Source organism: Ambystoma mexicanum, chromosome 10, assembly GCF_040938575.1.
Source record: "Ambystoma mexicanum isolate Mex_15411 chromosome 10, UKY_AmexF1_1, whole genome shotgun sequence".
NCBI classification, from domain to species: domain Eukaryota; kingdom Metazoa; phylum Chordata; class Amphibia; order Caudata; family Ambystomatidae; genus Ambystoma; species Ambystoma mexicanum.
The window spans coordinates 39,591,917-39,609,551 of record NC_090932.1 but is presented as its reverse complement, the minus strand read 5'-3'; the positions used below and the strand labels follow the sequence as shown (position 1 = coordinate 39,609,551).

General features: G+C 52.4%; 1 protein-coding gene across 3 annotated transcripts in view; it reads right to left on the bottom strand.

The window, feature by feature from the left end:
• Positions 1-309: 309 nt before the first annotated feature.
• The window catches only part of P3H2 (prolyl 3-hydroxylase 2), a 460,038-nt gene continuing 442,712 nt past the window's right edge, over positions 310-17,635 (bottom strand). For 2 of the 3 annotated variants that reach the window (XM_069617454.1, XM_069617456.1), the window contains exon 15: positions 310-534. In XM_069617454.1, coding sequence (XP_069473555.1) covers positions 442-534 — 93 coding nt within the window. In that variant the 3' untranslated portion in view covers positions 310-441. Of the gene's footprint in view, positions 535-15,716; positions 16,911-17,635 lie in introns of those variants that run through there. The other variant, XM_069617455.1, reaches the window with a different exon arrangement.

Genomic DNA, 17,635 nt, shown 5'->3' with positions numbered 1-17,635 from the left:
AGGCAGGGGCCAAAGAAACCTTATCCACAAGACGATGACCGCAGTCTGGAAGTCGGATGAGCAGTGCTCAAGAAGTGGGAGGAGCCAGTGGAAGAGAGTCTACCGGAGAAGTGGTGGGAATTGATGTGGGCCAATCACATGTCCAGACACAAAATCCACCAGTAGATGTTGAAATAACATCCTGGGACAGCCCTGTGGGAGCCTTCCATTTACAAAGCTGCTGGTAGACATGTATGAGAGAATATGCGGCATATCCCACAGGTGACTTAACTCAAAGGCCAAAAAATGACACAAGATCTTTGACAAAAGTTGAATCTTAGAACACCATGTTTCATTATTTAATTGTTAATTTACACCATTTGCTTTGTATAAAAATAAAACGGTTCTAATAGTTTAACAATAATTAATAAATATTCAATAAAACATTTGTTTGGCATAAATTTATAGTTCATCCCGTGACTGGATTGTAATTTCTCCGATGCCTTGATGCGCCTGGTTTAACGTTGCAATGACGTCGTCGGCCTCGACTCGTTCCTATGAGAGGACAAGAGAGGTTGAAGTCATTACTTCCAGCGTTCTCAAAACATTATGAAGCAAAGAGCAGGTTCCAATATTTGGATGGAAGGAGGCAGCAGAAAGGATATATTTCCTATGACTGAGGACGCGCCTCTCTGCCAGCGCGCGTGCCCTGGTAGATCTTGAGGGGTTTTGCCCTCAAATAGAATCACCTCAAAAGCAGGAACCATGGGCACTCTGAGTCTCACTGGTAAAGATCAACGTCTTAGAATTAATTATTCAAGGAAAAAGCTCAAAATAATGAAAATGTAAGGTTACCTACCTAATCATATACTGTTCCTTTAAAAAGTACAAAGTTGAGACAGAAATCAGAATGCCACCCACAAACTACAAGAGGGTTTCGAATGGACAGTCCAGATATTAAATGCTGCCACCAGGAAAGAAGGTATAATGAAATACTATTTAAAACATTAAGGGGATTCTAAGTTTCTGAGTATAAAGAACATTAACTTATTGTACCAATTTACATTATTACAAATGTTTTTTATGATTAAATATTAGAAAGTTGGATGTATATAGGAGTAAGCAAATACTTGGTTTCATTCATTTGCATTGAATATAGGCTCCGCTACTTAGCTCATACGCGTGACACACTGAGGATCCTCCTTCGCCAGAATACTTTAACACACCAGCAACATCGGCACATGTATGCAGACAAGGTTGGAGTGTCCTGCAAACACTGCGCCACAGTGAGAACTGTACACGCTACAGGTTACCTCTTACCAATGCTTGGTGGAGAAAGTTCGCAGTGGCTGTTCAGACATCAAATGAGAATATCCCATTGGTAGATGCCTGAAACTTGAATACTGCTTAACATAAGAGAACATATAGATTCATGGAGGCAAGAACGTGGCCTATATTGCTGGACGGTGGCTTCCGGCAGAGTGGGGAGTACAGCAGTGTCTGTCCAAAGAACCTGGGAGGGAGAATAACCCAATCACACGAGAAAATAATGAGGCAGGAGAGGTCATTGGGAAGGCATGAGACGTAGAACATGGGAGGGAGAATAACCCAACCGTACAAGAAAATAACGAGGCAGGATAGGTCATTGGGAAGGCATGAGACGTAGAACCTGGGAGGGAGAATAACCCAACCGTACAAGAAAATAACGAGGCAGGATAGGTCATTGGGAAGGCAAGAGACGTAGAACCTGGGAGGGAGAATAACCCAACCGTACAAGAAGATGAGGCTGTATAGGTCATTGGGAAGGCGTGAGACGTAGAACCTGGGAGTGAGAATAACCCAACCATACGAGAACGTAATGAGGCAGGAGAGGTCATTGGGAAGGCATGAGACGTAGAACATGGGAGGGAGAATAACCCAACCGTACAAGAAAATAACGAGGCAGGATAGGTCATTGGGAAGGCAAGAGACGTAGAACCTGGGAGGGAGAATAACCCAACCGTACAAGAAGATGAGGCTGTATAGGTCATTGGGAAGGCGTGAGACGTAGAACCTGGGAGTGAGAATAACCCAACCATACGAGAACGTAATGAGGCAGGAGAGGTCATTGGGAAGGCATGAGACGTAGAACCTGGGAGGGAGAATAACCCAACCGTACAAGAAGATAATGAGGCCGTATAGGTCATTGGGAAGGCGTGAGACGTAGAACCTGGGAGGGAGAATAACCCAACCGTACAAGAAGATAACGAGGCCGTATAGGTCATTGGGAAGGCGTGAGACGTAGAACCTGGGAGGGAGAATAACCCAACCGTACAAGAAAATAACGAGGCAGGATAGGCCATTGGGAAGGCATGAGACGTAGAACCTGGGAGTGGGAATAACCCAACCATACGAGAACGTAATGAGTCCGGATAGGTCAATGGGAAGGCATGAGACTCTGCATGATGGACCATGAAGTTTATGGCATTATTCTCAAGCGTGTCACTCAAGCCGTTACATCAGGTCTCTGCTATATGTGCACGGTGCCATGTACAAGAGAAACATTTGTTTGAGGCCAGAAGCCAAGGTTACAAGAACATGTTTACATAAGATCAGTGTTTTCTGTATCAAGTCCGGTGGCTTTAACCAGGAATTGTGGGTCTCTGGCATAATTAAGGCAGCCTAAAATATGTGGCCTTGGTAGTTTGGGGTCTTAGGTTAGCTTAATGTTTTTGTGTAACACCTTTGTGGTATCAAAACTTTCATGTGCTTTTGTCTGACTAGACGTGCTAGCGGCGTAATTGTTTATAGAATAGTAAGGGTGACAAGGATGCCTTCTGGGGTACATTACATGAAATCTTTTATCCTGAGAACTTACCAGACTTGATACCAATTAAATGTGTGTGGTTGAGGAGAAATCGCCTTTAAGGTAAAGCCCGATATAGCAGTCTACTCCAAGTTTCTAAAAATAATCCATGCACATTTAGGTTTGACGCTGTGTTAATCCACGTTTAAAAATCACATGCAGTCCAAGTTTTGATACCTTTTATTTGACCTACTGAAAATGCTTTGCTGAGATGGTACAATGAAATCGTCAGAGTCTATAACCAAAACCATCCCACCTTTGTGTCAGTTACCTGCTTCGACGCCCTTACAGCCGCAAGCTGAAGATACATAGGCCTACCCATGTATCCTCAAACTTGAAAATGTGCGAGGCTGATTGCCATGGTCATTAACTTCTAAAGATCTCTGAAAGGCCACTTGTTCTGCTCAGTAGTAGAAGCCTTCTTTCTTGTCCATTTTCCTACTCCACTGTTCATTGGTCAGTATGCGGTCCTCTTAGGGTACTACTTTTTAAGAAGGCTTCCGACAGGATAGGATCATTTTGCTGAACGAAAGCTAGGCCACAAATGATCTCTGTCTCTTCCCCAGTAGTTCTCTGGGTTACTGCATTTACAATAGCAGGGGGTTCGTCATCAGCCTCTCCAACACCTTTAGTGCCTCTTTCAGTGAGCTCTTGTTCCTAAACCTCTACAGGTTTGGGAAGGAGAGATACTTCTGAAATTCCCTGGGCGATTTCCCCTCCAGTTTTCACGTGGTAAGTGTGTTTCCCATTATTCTGCAGGAATATCTTTATGCCAGCCCTGTAGTCTGGGTCTATTACTCCAGCCACTATGTCTCTCCCGGCCGTATTTCGAGGATAGACCGGATTTGGACACACAGCGGATGTAAGCACCATTAGGAGGTGACAGAATCAGTCCTGTGGGAATCAACGGACATTCTACTACTTCCATAGAGGTATCCAGACTATTGTGTAAGTCATAACCTATAGACACACTAGTAAGTACAGTTGGGCCGGTGGCCTGACTGCTCAGTTTGGAGTATTTTAGAATTCCCCAATTTATATCAGTTGAGTCAGATCCCACTCCAGACACGATATGCAAGGGTGTGGAAGAAGGCAGCTGACACAAACGTGGCATAGGTTTAGTTATAGACATTGATTTATCGTATTGAAAAACTGCACTGTCCCCATCACTAACAGGGATTTCCCTGCCTCAAAACGAACGCTAAAAGGGTCCATCAGAAATTCCGTCAAATTATTCGCCACTGTCCTGTGTCACAACCTACTTCTATCCCTCACACTACAGCTAAACGATAAACTAACAGAAAGTTCCTTCTCCAGGAAAATTGCTCCCTTCTCCTGCTTCTCGGATAGTGTCCAAAAAGAATGTTCTTTTAGAACAAAAAGAGGCCAGCGGGACTGACTCCATTCCGCTGGATTGCAGGTTTTGCCCAGTCTTTACACAGTTTCAAATGGCTCCCTTCTCCTGGTGTAGATCTGTACAGTTTTCAATAAAATCAGGGGGAATGACTCCCTTCCCCTGGTGTCTCCAGCACAATTTTTAGCTCAGAACCAACAGAATGCCTTTCTCTTCCCGTTATTGTTTGGCACCGTTCATAACAAGGCCAGTGGGAATGACTCCCTTCCCCTGGTGTTGCCTGGCACAGTTCATAACAAGGCTAGGGGGAATGACTCCCTTCCCCTGGTGTTGCCTGGCACAGTTCATAACAAGGCTAGGGGGAATGACTCCCTTCCCCTGGTGTTGCCTGGCACAGTTCATAACAAGGCTAGGGGGAATGACTCCCTTCTCCTGGTGTTGCCTGGCACAGTTTATAACAAGGCCAGGGGGAATGACTCCCTTCCCCTGGTGTTGCCTGGCACAGTTCATAACAAGGCCAGGGGGAATGACTCCCTTCCCCTGATGTTGCTTTTCACCACTCTTTCTTACTGTTTCCAGTTTCAAGTATACTTTCCCACTCTAGTTTGTTGTTAGCAAAGTACTGAATCTTGTTAGGGTCCCAGACCCTGCTCTGCTGGGCAGTGGTTCTCTTTTTCCCCACTGTGATGAGGAAGATCTCCTCTTATCTCGTCAGTTTCCGCTTTCGGGTCCCAGACCCTTCTCTGGTGGTCAGTGGTATTCTCTTTCCCACTGTGACGAGGAAGATCTCCACCTATGTCTTCAGTTTCTGCTTTCGGGTCCCAGACCCTTCTCTGGTGGTCAGTGGTTCTCTTTTTCCCACTGTGAACAAGGAAGATTTCCTCTTATGCTCTCTACATTTGTGTTTGGGTTCCAGGCCCTTCTCTGGTGGTCAGTGGGTTTCTGTCTGCCACTGACACAAGGAAGATGATGCCTGAGGCACGATTGAGACTGGCTATGCCACAAAGTTGGCTCGCTCCCACTGGGGATGAGGCACAGTTGTTTGAGTGTCTCTCCCGCCTACTCCCTCATCCCCTTTGTGTCTCATGTGCCTTCCCTTACCTTCTCGGGGCTTTGCTACATTACCAGCACTTCCTGGTACTGGGATCGGCTCTGTTGGCTCTTTGTCAGGATCTGCAGCACAGCGTCTCCCCACATGGCTCAGCTTGCTTCCCTCTCTCGGTCGTGTCCCTGGGTCTGCACTGGCTGACCCAACAGTGATCTCCCACAGCTGCTCGCCAGCGTTCTCCACGTCGGCCTCTCACTGGTCGGCCAGCATGATTTGAATCCCCCACATTGGAGATTGGCTACACCTGCTTCCTCTGACGGCTGTGTTCGGCTCTGTTGCCGTGCTCGACACATTTGATAGTCCTTTGTTCCTTTTTTTTATACTTTGCATCCAGTTCCTCCCATGCAGATTGTAAAAGTCCTTTGTCTCTGTTAACGACTTAATCCTCATGCCTCCTCAGGGCCACCTTGTACCAGTGTTAGCACAGTCAATGATATTCATGTCTCCTGTGCTCTTCCTAGTACTTTTGGCTTTCTCTCCTATGTTACATCAATGTGTTGTACCCCAGGTGATTGTCCTTATCCCCAGTGGGGGAGTCCCTCCCCATGAGGTCCTCCCGTATTAAACCTCCTCGAGGGGGACTAATGGGTAGCGGCTGCACCTCCCTAGCCTCATGGAAAAGGGGCACCCCCTTGGGGAGAAGTGACAACATCTTGTGAATTGTCACAGGGTCCACCCCCAAAACTGGTGCAGGGATGCACATAACTTCTTCATGGAGGCACTCTGACTCTGGAAGCTCTACCTGGCTGAGGTCCTTGAAAGAGGAAACGGCTCAGTCTGGAAATTCACTCTCGGACTAGTGACCATTTAAAAGGGCTCATGATATGGACCATCCTCCCCCTCTAAGTGTGGGGCTCAGCACATGAAATTCCATCTTGGTTCCACACAGGACACAGGATTTCCCTTCGGCTAAGACTTTAGTGTGGGCCTCAGCAATGTGAATTTCCTATCACCCAAGGTTCCCTAGTGTAGTGGAGGCCTCAGCGATGTGAATTTCCTATCACCCGAGGTTCCCTAGTGTAGTGGGGGCCTCAGCGATGTGAATTTCCTATCACCCGAAGTTCCCTAGTGTAGTGGGAGCCTCAGCGATGTGAATTTCCATCCCCCGATGTTCCCTAGTGTAGTGTTAGCCATGGGATGTTGTAATCCTTAGCTTTGGTATTGGCCCCAGGGCACGGCATTGCCTCAAGCTATGCAGTTTGAAGGTTAACACGTGGAATTTCCTTGTGACTGAGCTTCTCCAGTGAGAGTCACAGGATGTGGAACTACATCTGGAAGGGGTTCCTTATAGGACTGGGATTGGGATATGAAGTTTCCTCTTGCCGGAGATTCTTCAGGACATGGAATCTCCTCTAGTCCGTGACCCAGGACATGGAGTTCTCTATTTAAAAAGCCTCAAGCATGGCGTCAAAACAAGAAATTGCCGCTTGGCTGAGGTTCCCAGGTATAGGGTTTTCGACATGAAATCCCCTTATGGCAGAGGATTTGTAATATGAGTTACAGGTGGAATGTCCTGTAGTATGGGGCCTTGGAAAATGGAATTGCATCTGGAATGCCGCTCAGAACATGGAATTTCCTCTGGGTGGAGGATCTGTTGTGTGGGTGTCACAACATGAAATCGTCTTTGGGCAAGCCTTTGACTTCATCGTTCCTGACATTCCAATTCCCTCTGGGCAGATGATCTCTGGTATGGGACATGAAGCAAGCAATTCTCTCCTGGAAGATTACCTCAGGGTATGGGACCTGGAGTATCCAATTCCCTCAGGGCAGATCTCTGGTATGGGACCTTCAGCATGCAGTTCCCTCTGGGCAGGTAATTTCTAGTATGGGACATGGAGCAAGAAATTCTCTCCTGGAAGATTACCTCATGGTATGGGACCTGGAGTATCCAATTCCCTCAGTGCAGATCTCTGGTATGGGACGCAGAGATGCAGTTCCCTCTGGGCAGGTAATTTCTAGATTGGGACATGGAGCAAGCAATTCTCTCCTGGAAGATTACCTCATGGTATGGGACCTGGAGTATCCAATTCCCTCTGGGCAGATGATTTCTAGTATGGGAACTGGAGCAAGCAATTCTCTCCTGGAAGATTACCTCGGGTATGGGACCTGGAGTATCCAATTCTCTCATGGCAGATCTCTGGTATGCGACCTTCAGCATGCAGTTGCCTCTGGGCAGGTCATTTCTAGTATGGGACATGGAGCAAGCAATTCTCTCCTGGAAGGTTACCTCGGGTATGGGACCCCAAGCATACAATTCCCTCTGGGCAGATAATTTCTGGTATGGGAACTGGAGCAAGAAATTCTCTCCTGGAAGATTACCTCAGGGTGTGGGACCTGGAGTATCCAATTCCCTCTGGGCAGATGATCTCTGGTATGGGACATGGAGCAAGCAATTCTCTCCTGGAAGATTACCTCAGGGTATGGGACCTGGAGTATCCAATTCCCTCAGGGCAGATCTCTGGTATGTGACCTTCAGCATGCAGTTGCCCCTGGGCAGGTAATTTCTAGTATCAGACCTGGAGCAAGCAATTATCTCCTGGAAGATTACTTATGGTATCCCACGTGGAGCATGAAAATCCCCCTGGGAAGATCATCTCTGGTGTGGGACCTGGAGAATGTAATTGCCTCTGGGCAGATCATCTCTGGTGTAGGATGTAATTCCCTCTGGGCGGATCATCTCTGGTGTGGGACCTGGAGAATGTAATTCTCTGGAAGATCATCTCTGGTGTGGGGCCTGGAGAATGTAATTGCCTCTGGGCAGATCATCTCTGGTGTAGGATGTAATTCCCTCTGGGCGGATCATCTCTGGTGTGGGACCTGGAGAATGTAATTGCCTCTGGGCAGATCATCTCTGGTGTAGGATGTAATTCCCTCTGGGCGGATCATCTCTGGTGTACGATGTAATTCCCTCTGGGCGGATCATCTCTGGTGTGGGACCTGGAGAATGTAATTCCCTCTGGGCAGATCATCTCTGGTGTAGGATGTAATTCCCTCTGGGCGGATCATCTCTGGTGTGGGGCCTGGAGAATGTAATTGCCTCTGGGCAGATCATCTCTGGTGTGGGACCTGGAGAATGTAAATGCCTCTGGGCAGATCATCTCTGGTGTGGGACCTGGAGAATGTAAATGCCTCTGGGCAGATCATCTGTGTTGTAGGATGTAATTCCCTCCGGGCGGATCATCTCTGGTGTGGGACCTGGAGAATGTAATTCCCTCTGGGCAGATCATCTCTGGTGTAGGATGTAATTCCCTCTGGGTGGATCATCTCTGGTGTGGGGCCTGGAGAATGTAATTGCCTCTGGGCAGATCATCTCTGGTGTGGGACCTGGAGAATGTAAATGCCTCTGGGCAGATCATCTCTGGTGTGGGACCTGGAGAATGTAAATGCCTCTGGGCAGATCATCTGTGTTGTAGGATGTAATTCCCTCTGGGCGGATCATCTCTGGTGTGGGACCTGGAGAATGTAATTATCTCTGGAAGATCATCTCTGGTGTAGGACCTGGGGAATGTAATTGCCTCTGGACAGATCATCTCTGGTGTGGGACCGGGAGAATGGGATTCCCTCTGGAAGAACATCTCTGGGGTAGGATTGGATCTTGGTGTATTAGGTCCCTATTACAGAGCTGTGGACACATAATTCCCTTATGGATTAATCTTGCGGTAATCAGGCTCCCAGCGTGCAATTCGCTTCTGCTTGAGGTTTCTATATATGAGATCATAATAAGGTCTTTCTTTTTGGTTGAGGTTATCTAGAGTAGGGTTCTGGACATGCAATTCCCTTTTACCTGAGCTCTTCTAGCATATGGGGGCTTTGGCCCTGGAATTCCCTCTTGGTCCATACTCCAGATTGTGGGGCTTTGGCCATACAATTCCCTCATAAAATGAGGGCTGTACCCTGGACGAGGAGGGCTGTACCCTGGAAGAGGAGGGCTGTACCTTAGAAGCCGAGCGCTGTACCCTGGATGCTGAGGGTTGTACCCTGGAAGAAGAGGGGTGTACCCTGGAAGAAGAGGGCTGTATCCTGGAAGAAGAGGGCTCTACCCTGGAAGAGGAGGGCTGTACCTTGGAAGCCGAGGGCTGTACCTTGGAAGCTGAGGGCTGTACCCTGGAAGCCGAGGGCTGTACCCTGGAAGCCGAGGGCTGTACCCTGGAAGCCGAGACCTGTACCCTGGAAGAGGAGGGCTGTACCTTGGAAGAGGAGGGCTGTACCTTGGAAGAGGAGGGCTGTACCCTGGATACCGAGGGTTGTACCCTGGAAGAGGAGGTCTGTACCCTAGAAGAGGAGGGCTGTACCCTGGATGCCGAGGGCTGTACCCTGGAAGCCGAGGGCTGTACCCTGGAAGAGGTGGGCTGTACCCTGGAAGAGGAGTGCTGTACCCTGGAAGAGGAGAGCTGTACCCTGGAAGAGGAGAGCTGTACCCTGGAAGAGGAGGGCTGTACCCTGAATGCCGGGGGCTGTACCCTGGAAGAGGAGGGCTGTACCCTGGATGCCGGGGGCTGTACCTTGGATGCCGGGGGCTGTACCCTGGATGCCGGGGGCTGTACCCTAGAAGAGGTGGGCTGTACCCTGGAAGAGGAGAGCTGTACCCTGGATGCCGAGGGCTGTACCCTGGATGGCGAGGGCTGTACCCTGGATGCCGAGGGCTGTACCCTGGAAGAGGAGGGCTGTACCCTGGAAGAGGAGGGCTGTACCCTGGAAGAGGAGGGATGCACCCTGGAAGAGGAGGGATGCACCCTGGAAGAGGAGGGCTGTACCCTGGAAGAGGAGGGATGCACCCTGGAAGAGGAGGGATGCACCCTGGAAGAGGAGAGCTGTACCCTGAATGCCGGGGGCTGTACCCTGGAAGAGGAGGGCTGTACCCTGGAAGAGGAGGGCTGTACCCTGGACGAGGAGGGCTGTACCCAAAATGCTGGGGGCTGAACCCTGGAAGTGGAGGGCTGTACCCTGGAAGAGGAGGGCTGTACCCTGGAAGAGGAGAGCTGTACCCTGGAAGAGGAGAGCTGTACCCTGGGAGAGGAGGGCTGTACCCTGGAAGAGGAGGGATGTACCCTGGAAGAGGAGGGATGTACCCTGGAAGAGGAGAGCTGTACCCTGGATGCCGGGGGTTGTACCCTGGAAGAGGAGGGCTGTACACTGGAAGAGGAGGGCTGTACCCTGAATGCTGGGGGCTGTACCCTGGAAGAGGAGGGCTGTACCCTGGCTGCCAAGGGCTGTACCCTGGAAGAGGAGAGCTGTACCCTGGAAGCCGAGACCTGTACCCTGGAAGAGGATGGCTGTACCCTGGATGCGCGGGGCTGTAACCTGGATGCCGGGGGCTGTAACCTGGATGCCGGGGGCTGTAACCTGGATGCCGGGGGCTGTAAACTGGAAGAGGAGGGCTGTACCCTGGAAGAGGAGGGCTGTACCCTGGAAGCCGAGGGCTGTACCCTGGAATAGGAGGGCTGTACCCTGGAATAGGAGGGCTGTACCCTGGAATAGGAGGACTGTACCCTGGAAGCCGAGGGCTGTACCCTGGAAGAGGAGGGCTGTACCCTGGAAGCCGAGACCTGTACCCTGGAAGAGGAGGGCTGTTCCCTGGAAGCCGAGACCTGTACCCTGGAAGCCGAGACCTGTACCCTGGAAGAGGAGGGCTGTTCCCTGGAAGAGGAGGGCTGTACCCTGGATGCCGAGGGCTGTAAACTGGAAGAGGTGGGCTGTACCCTGGAAGAGGAGAGCTGTACCCTGGATGCCGAGGGCTGTACCCTGGATGCCGAGGGCTGTACCCTGGATGCCGAGGGCTGTACCCTGGATGCCGAGGGCTGTACCCTGGATGCCGAGGGCTGTACCCTGGAAGAGGAGAGCTGTGCCCTGGAAGCCGAGACCTGTACCCTGGAAGCCGAGACCTTTACCCTGGAATAGGAGGGCTGTACCCTGGAAGAGGAGGGCTGTACCCTGGATACCGAGGGCTGTGCCCTGGAAGAGGAGGGCTGTACCCTGGATACCGAGGGCTGTGCCCTGGAAGAGGAGGGCTGTGCCCTGGAAGAGGAGGGCTGTGCCCTGGAAGAGGAGGGCTGTGCCCTGGAAGAGGAGGGCTGTACCCTGGAAGAGGAGGGCTGTACCCTGGATGCCGAGGGCTGTACCCTGGATGCCGAGGGCTGTACCCTGGATGCCGAGGGCTGTACCCTGGATGCCGAGGGCTGTACCCTGGAAGCCGAGGGCTGTACCCGGGAAGCCGAGGGCTGTCCCCGGGAAGCCGAGACCTGTACCCTGGAAGAGGAGGGCTGTTCCCTGGAAGAGGAGAACTGTTCCCTGGATGCAGGGGGCTGTAACCTGGAAGAGGAGGGCTGTATCCTGGAAGAGGAGGGCTGTACCCTGGAAGAGGAGAGCTGTACCCTGGATGCCGAGGGCTGTACCCTGGATGCTGAGGGCTGTACCTTGGAAGCCGAGGGCTGTACCTTGGAAGCCGAGGGCTGTACCTTGGAAGCCGAGGGCTGTACCTTGGAAGCTGAGGGCTGTCCCTTGGAAGATGAGGGCTGTCCCTTGGAAGCTGAGGGCTGTCCCTTGGAAGCTGAGGGCTGTCCCTTGGAAGCTGAGGGCTGTCCCTTGGAAGCCGAGGGCTGTACCCTGGAAGCCGAGGGCTGTACCCTGGAAGCCGAGGGCTGTACCTTGGAAGAGGAGGGCTGTACCTTAGAAGCCGAGCGCTGTACCCTGGATGCTGAGGGTTGTACCCTGGAAGAAGAGGGGTGTACCCTGGAAGAAGAGGGCTGTACCCTGGAAGAGGAGGGCTGTACCTTGGAAGCCGAGGGCTGTACCTTGGAAGCTGAGGGCTGTACCCTGGAAGCCGAGGGCTGTACCCTGGAAGCCGAGGGCTGTACCCTGGAAGCCGAGACCTGTACCCTGGAAGAGGAGGGCTGTACCTTGGAAGAGGAGGGCTGTACCTTGGAAGAGGAGGGCTGTACCCTGGATACCGAGGGCTGTACCCTGGAAGAGGAGGGCTGTACCCTAGAAGAGGAGGGCTGTACCCTGGATGCCGGGGGCTGTACCCTGGATGCCGGGGGCTGTACCCTGGATGCCGGGGGCTGTACCCTGGATGCCGGGGGCTGTACCCTGGAAGAGGTGAGCTGTACCCTGGAAGAGGTGGGCTGTACCCTGGAAGAGGTGGGCTGTACCCTGGAAGAGGAGAGCTGTACCCTGGAAGAGGAGAGCTGTACCCTGGAAGAGGAGAGCTGTACCCTGGAAGAGGAGGGCTGTACCCTGGATGCCGAGGGCTGTACCCTGGATGCCGAGGGCTGTACCCTGGAAGAGGAGGGCTGTACCCTGGAAGAGGAGGGATGCACCCTGGAAGAGGAGGGCTGTACCCTGGAAGAGGAGGGATGCACCCTGGAAGAGGAGGGATGCAATGCACCCTGGAAGAGGAGGGATGCACCCTGGAAGAGGAGAGCTGTACCCTGAATGCCGGGGGCTGTACCCTGGAAGAGGAGGGCTGTACCCTGGAAGAGGAGGGCTGTACCCTGGAAGAGGAGGGCTGTACCCTGGACGAGGAGGGCTGTACCCAAAATGCTGGGGGCTGAACCCTGGAAGTGGAGGGCTGTACCCTGGAAGAGGAGGGCTGTACCCTGGAAGAGGAGAGCTGTACCCTGGAAGAGGAGAGCTGTACCCTGGAAGAGGAGAGCTGTACCCTGGGAGAGGAGGGCTGTACCCTGGAAGAGGAGGGCTGTACCCTGGAAGAGGAGGGCTGTACCCTGGAAGAGGAGGGATGTACCCTGGAAGAGGAGGGATGTACCCTGGAAGAGGAGGGATGTACCCTGGATGCCGGGGGTTGTACCCTGGAAGAGGAGGGCTGTACACTGGAAGAGGAGGGCTGTACCCTGAATGCTGGGGGCTGTACCCTGGAAGAGGAGGGCTGTACCCTGGCTGCCAAGGGCTGTACCCTGGAAGAGGAGAGCTGTACCCTGGAAGCCGAGACCTGTACCCTGGAAGAGGATGGCTGTACCCTGGATGCCGGGGGCTGTAACCTGGATGCCGGGGGCTGTACCCTGGATGCCGAGGGCTGTACCCTGGATGCCGAGGGCTGTACCCTGGAAGAGGAGGGCTGTACCCTGGAAGAGGAGGACTGTACCCTGGATGCCGAGGGCTGTACCCTGGAAGAGGAGGGCTGTACCCTGGAAGCCGAGGGCTGTACCCTGGAAGAGGAGGGCTGTACCCTGGAAGAGGAGGGCTGTACCCTGGAAGAGGAGGGCTGTACCCTGGAAGAGGAGGGCTGTTCCCTGGAAGAGGAGAGCTGTTCCCTGGAAGAGGAGAGCTGTTCCCTGGATGCCAAGGGCTGTACCCTGGATGCCGAGGGCTGTACCCTGGAAGCCGAGGGCTGTACCCTGGAAGAGGTGGGCTGTACCCTGGAAGAGGAGGGCTGTACCCTGGAAGAGGAGGGCTGTACCCTGGAAGTCGAGGGCTGTACCCTGGATGCCGGGGCTGTAACCTGGAAGAGGAGAGCTGTACCCTGGATGTCGAGGGCTGTACCCTGGATGCCGAGGGCTGTACCCTGGAAGCCGAGGGCTGTACCCTGGAAGCCGGGACCTGTACCCCTGGAAGCCGAGACCTGTACCCTGGAAGCCAAGGGGTGTTCCCTGGATGCCGGGGGCTGTAACCTGGAAGAGGAGGGCTGTACCCTGGAAGAGGAGAGCTGTTCCCTGGATGCCGGGGGCTGTAACCTGGAAGAGGAGGTCTGTACCCTGGAAGAGGAGAGCTGTACCCTGGATCCGAGGGCTGTAGCCTGGATTCCGAGGGCTGTACCCTGGATGCCGAGGGCTGTACCCTGGATGCGGAGGGCTGTACCCTGGATGCTGAGGGCTGTACCCTGGATGCGGAGGGCTGTACCCTGGAAGAGGAGGGCTGTACCCTGGAAGAGGAGGGCTGTACCCTGGAAGAGGAGGGCTGTACCCTGGAAGAGGAGGGCTGTACCCTGGAAGCCGAGACCTGTACCCTGGAAGCCGAGACCTGTACCCTGGAAGAGGAGAGTTGTTCCCTGGATGCCGGGGGCTGTAACCTGGAAAAGGAGGGGTGTACCCTGGATGCAGAGGGCTGTACCCTGGAAGCCGAGGGCTGTACCCTGGAAGCCGAGGGCTGTACCCTGGAAGCCGAGACCTGTACCCTGGAAGAGGAGGGCTGTATCCTGGAAGCCGAGGGCTGTGTCCTGGAAGCCGAGGGCTGTGTCCTGGAAGCCGAGGGCTGTACCCTGGAAGAGGAGGGCTGTACCCTGGAAGAGGAGGGCTGTACCCTGGAAGAGGAGGGCTGTACCCTGGATGCCGAGGGCTGTACCCTGGATGCCGAGGGCTGTACCCTGGAAGCCAAGACCTGTACCCTGGAAGCCGAGACCTGTTCCCTGGAAGAGGAGAGCTGTTCCCTGGAAGAGGAGAGCTGTTCCCTGGAAGAGGAGAGCTGTTCCCTGGAAGAGGAGAGCTGTACCCTGGATGCCGAGGGCTGTACCCTGGATGCCGAGGGCTGTACCCTGGATGCTGAGGGCTGTACCCTGGATACTGAGGGCTGTACCCTGGATGCCGAGGGCTGTACCCTGGATGCCGAGGGCTGTACCCTGGATGCTGAGGGCTGTTCCCTGGAAGAGGAGAGCTGTGCCCTGGAAGCCGAGACCTGTACCCTGGAAGCCGAGACCTGTACCCTGGAATAGGAGGGCTGTACCCTGGAAGAGGAGGGCTGTACCCTGGAAGAGGAGGACTGTACCCTGGAAGAGGAGGGCTGTACCCTGGATACCGAGGGCTGTGCCCTGGATACCGAGGGCTGTGCCCTGGAAGAGGAGGGCTGTGCCCGGGAAGCCGAGACCTGTACCCTGGAAGAGGAGGGCTGTTCCCTGGAAGAGGAGAGCTGTTCCCTGGATGCAGGGGGCTGTAACCTGGAAGGGGAGGGCTGTACCCTGGAAGAGGAGGGCTGTACCCTGGAAGAGGAGAGCTGTACCCTGGATGCCGAGGGCTGAACCCTGGATGCCGAGGGCTGTACCTTGGAAGCCGAGGGCTGTACCTTGGAAGCCGAGGGCTGTACCTTGGAAGCCGAGGGCTGTACCTTGGAAGCCGAGGGCTGTACCCTGGAAGCCGAATGCTGTACCCTGGAAGCCGAGACCTGTACCCTGGAAGAGGAGGGCTGTACCTTGGAAGAGGAGGGCTGTACCCTGGAAGAGGAGGGCTGTACCCTGGAAGAGGAGGGCTGTACCTTGGAAGAGGAGGGCTGTACCCTGGAAGAGGAGGGCTGTACCCTGGAAGAGGAGGGCTGTACCCTGGAAGAGGAGACCTGTACTGTCAAGATCTCTGAACTTAAGGGAGAGTGGGTTTCAATCCTCTCTCCCGAACCACAGAAGCCAAATGGATCGACCCCTCCCACCGTGGTTGGCACGGGCGCCTGACTTTAGAATTACAGGTAGCCACGTGGCAGCCAATGGGGGGAAGACGGAGTTAGGGAAAGGGGATGGATAAATAAAGGAAAGGAAGGGAGAACAAGACATATACAAAATAAGAACACCTAGTTTAATTGAAGGAATTCTTCAATTATTACTCCTGCAACCTGACCTGACTCCTGAATTCACGTAACCTTACAAAACCTTGTGCGTATACAAAGAAAACCATTTGCATTAGAGAACATGCCTTGTCAATATTGTGTGCATAACCTTGTCCCACCCAGATACTTCATAATTCATGAAACAATGCACTGGGAAGGCACCTAGTATCCATGTAACAGGCTTACTAACAAAATATCTCTCTTGCATTCAGCAAAATTAGCTTCACAAAAATGGGGGCATCATTTGTATTTTACAAATCACTGTCACAGACCAGCGTAAACATAACTGCATTGAAAGTCAGAGATTCCCAAAATCCCCGCCGTATCTCTGCAAGTCACTAAACTTAACACAACTTAACTTTATGGCCCGGGGAGTCATCCGTGACTGACCCGGACCTGAAGAGAATGAGGCAATAAACAAGTTTTCACCGCCGCAGCCCAGCAAGTAAAATAAACATAGGCACCACTTAGCTTTATGGCCCGGGGAGTCATCCGTGACAGACCCGGACCTGCAGAGAATAAGGCAGTAATCAAGTCTTCATCGCCGTAGCCCAGGAATCAAGATTTCACACGGCATAGCAAGCGTGATTCCTTCACGCCTTCTCAGCCTTCTGCTTTGCTCCTGCCTGCTGCCGTCGCCGCCGCCGCCCGTGCTCTCCATTCATTAATCAACAGCACTGAAGCATGGGCGAGCGGCCGTTATGAAGACCCGCACTAATTGCAGATCACTAGCAGCTGTGACCTAACGGCCCCCTGAAACTACAATGCCTACTGGGAAGTGTAGTTTCTCCGTACCTGCTTTCGTTTACTCCACAATCCTTTATTTCTGACATTACCTCCCCTTCCAGGGCTCTTCCCAGGACCTGCCTTTTCTGGATACTTTGCATGAAACATTCTTACCAGACGAGGTGCATGTACTGCACTAGCAGGTTCCCAGGAACAATCTTCCAATCCATATCCAGTCCACTGGATGAGGTACCATAACACTTGTCTTCTTCTTTTTGAATCCAAAATCTTCTTTACTTCATATTCAACATGATCCTTTTTGTGAATGGCAGGTGGTCTCCTCATGCGTGTTCCAGGTGCTGCAGGTTTAAGGAGACACACATGGAATACCGGGTGAATTTTCAGAGACTTAGGTAAGTCTAATTTCACTGCAACCTCAGACACAATCTTTACTATTTCATAAGGTCCAATGTATTTAGGAGCAAATTTTCGAGATCCTACCAGCGACAAGTTGCGTGTGGATAGCCACACCTTATTTCCCACCTTGTACTGAGGAGCCCCCCTTCTCTTTTTGTCTGCATACATTTTATATTGATGTTTTGCATATTCAAGATTATCCTGCGCCTTTTGTCTGATGTTTAGAATTAATTGCCTTCTGTCTTGCAGTACTGGAAGGTTTTCAATCTCTGGTAACTGTTCTGGCAACATTTCCTGTATCTGCCCATATAAGCACTCATTGGGGGACATTCCCAAGGATGCATGTTCAGCATTGTTATATGTGAATTCAGCTAACCATAATGCCCGAACCCACGACTCCATACCATCATGTAAATAACAACGCAGGTATTGTTCAAGCGTCTGATTAACTCTTTCAGTTTGTCCATCCGTCTGAGGATGATAACTAGTGGACAAAGCACAATCAATTCCCAACATCTGACAGAAAGCGCGCCAAAACTTGGATGTGAATTGTGGTCCTCTATCAGAAACAATAGTACGTGGTAGCCCATGCAGGCGGACCACATGCTGTAAGAACAATTCCGCCAATTTCCCTGCTCCTGGAATTCCTTTACAGGGCACAAAGTGA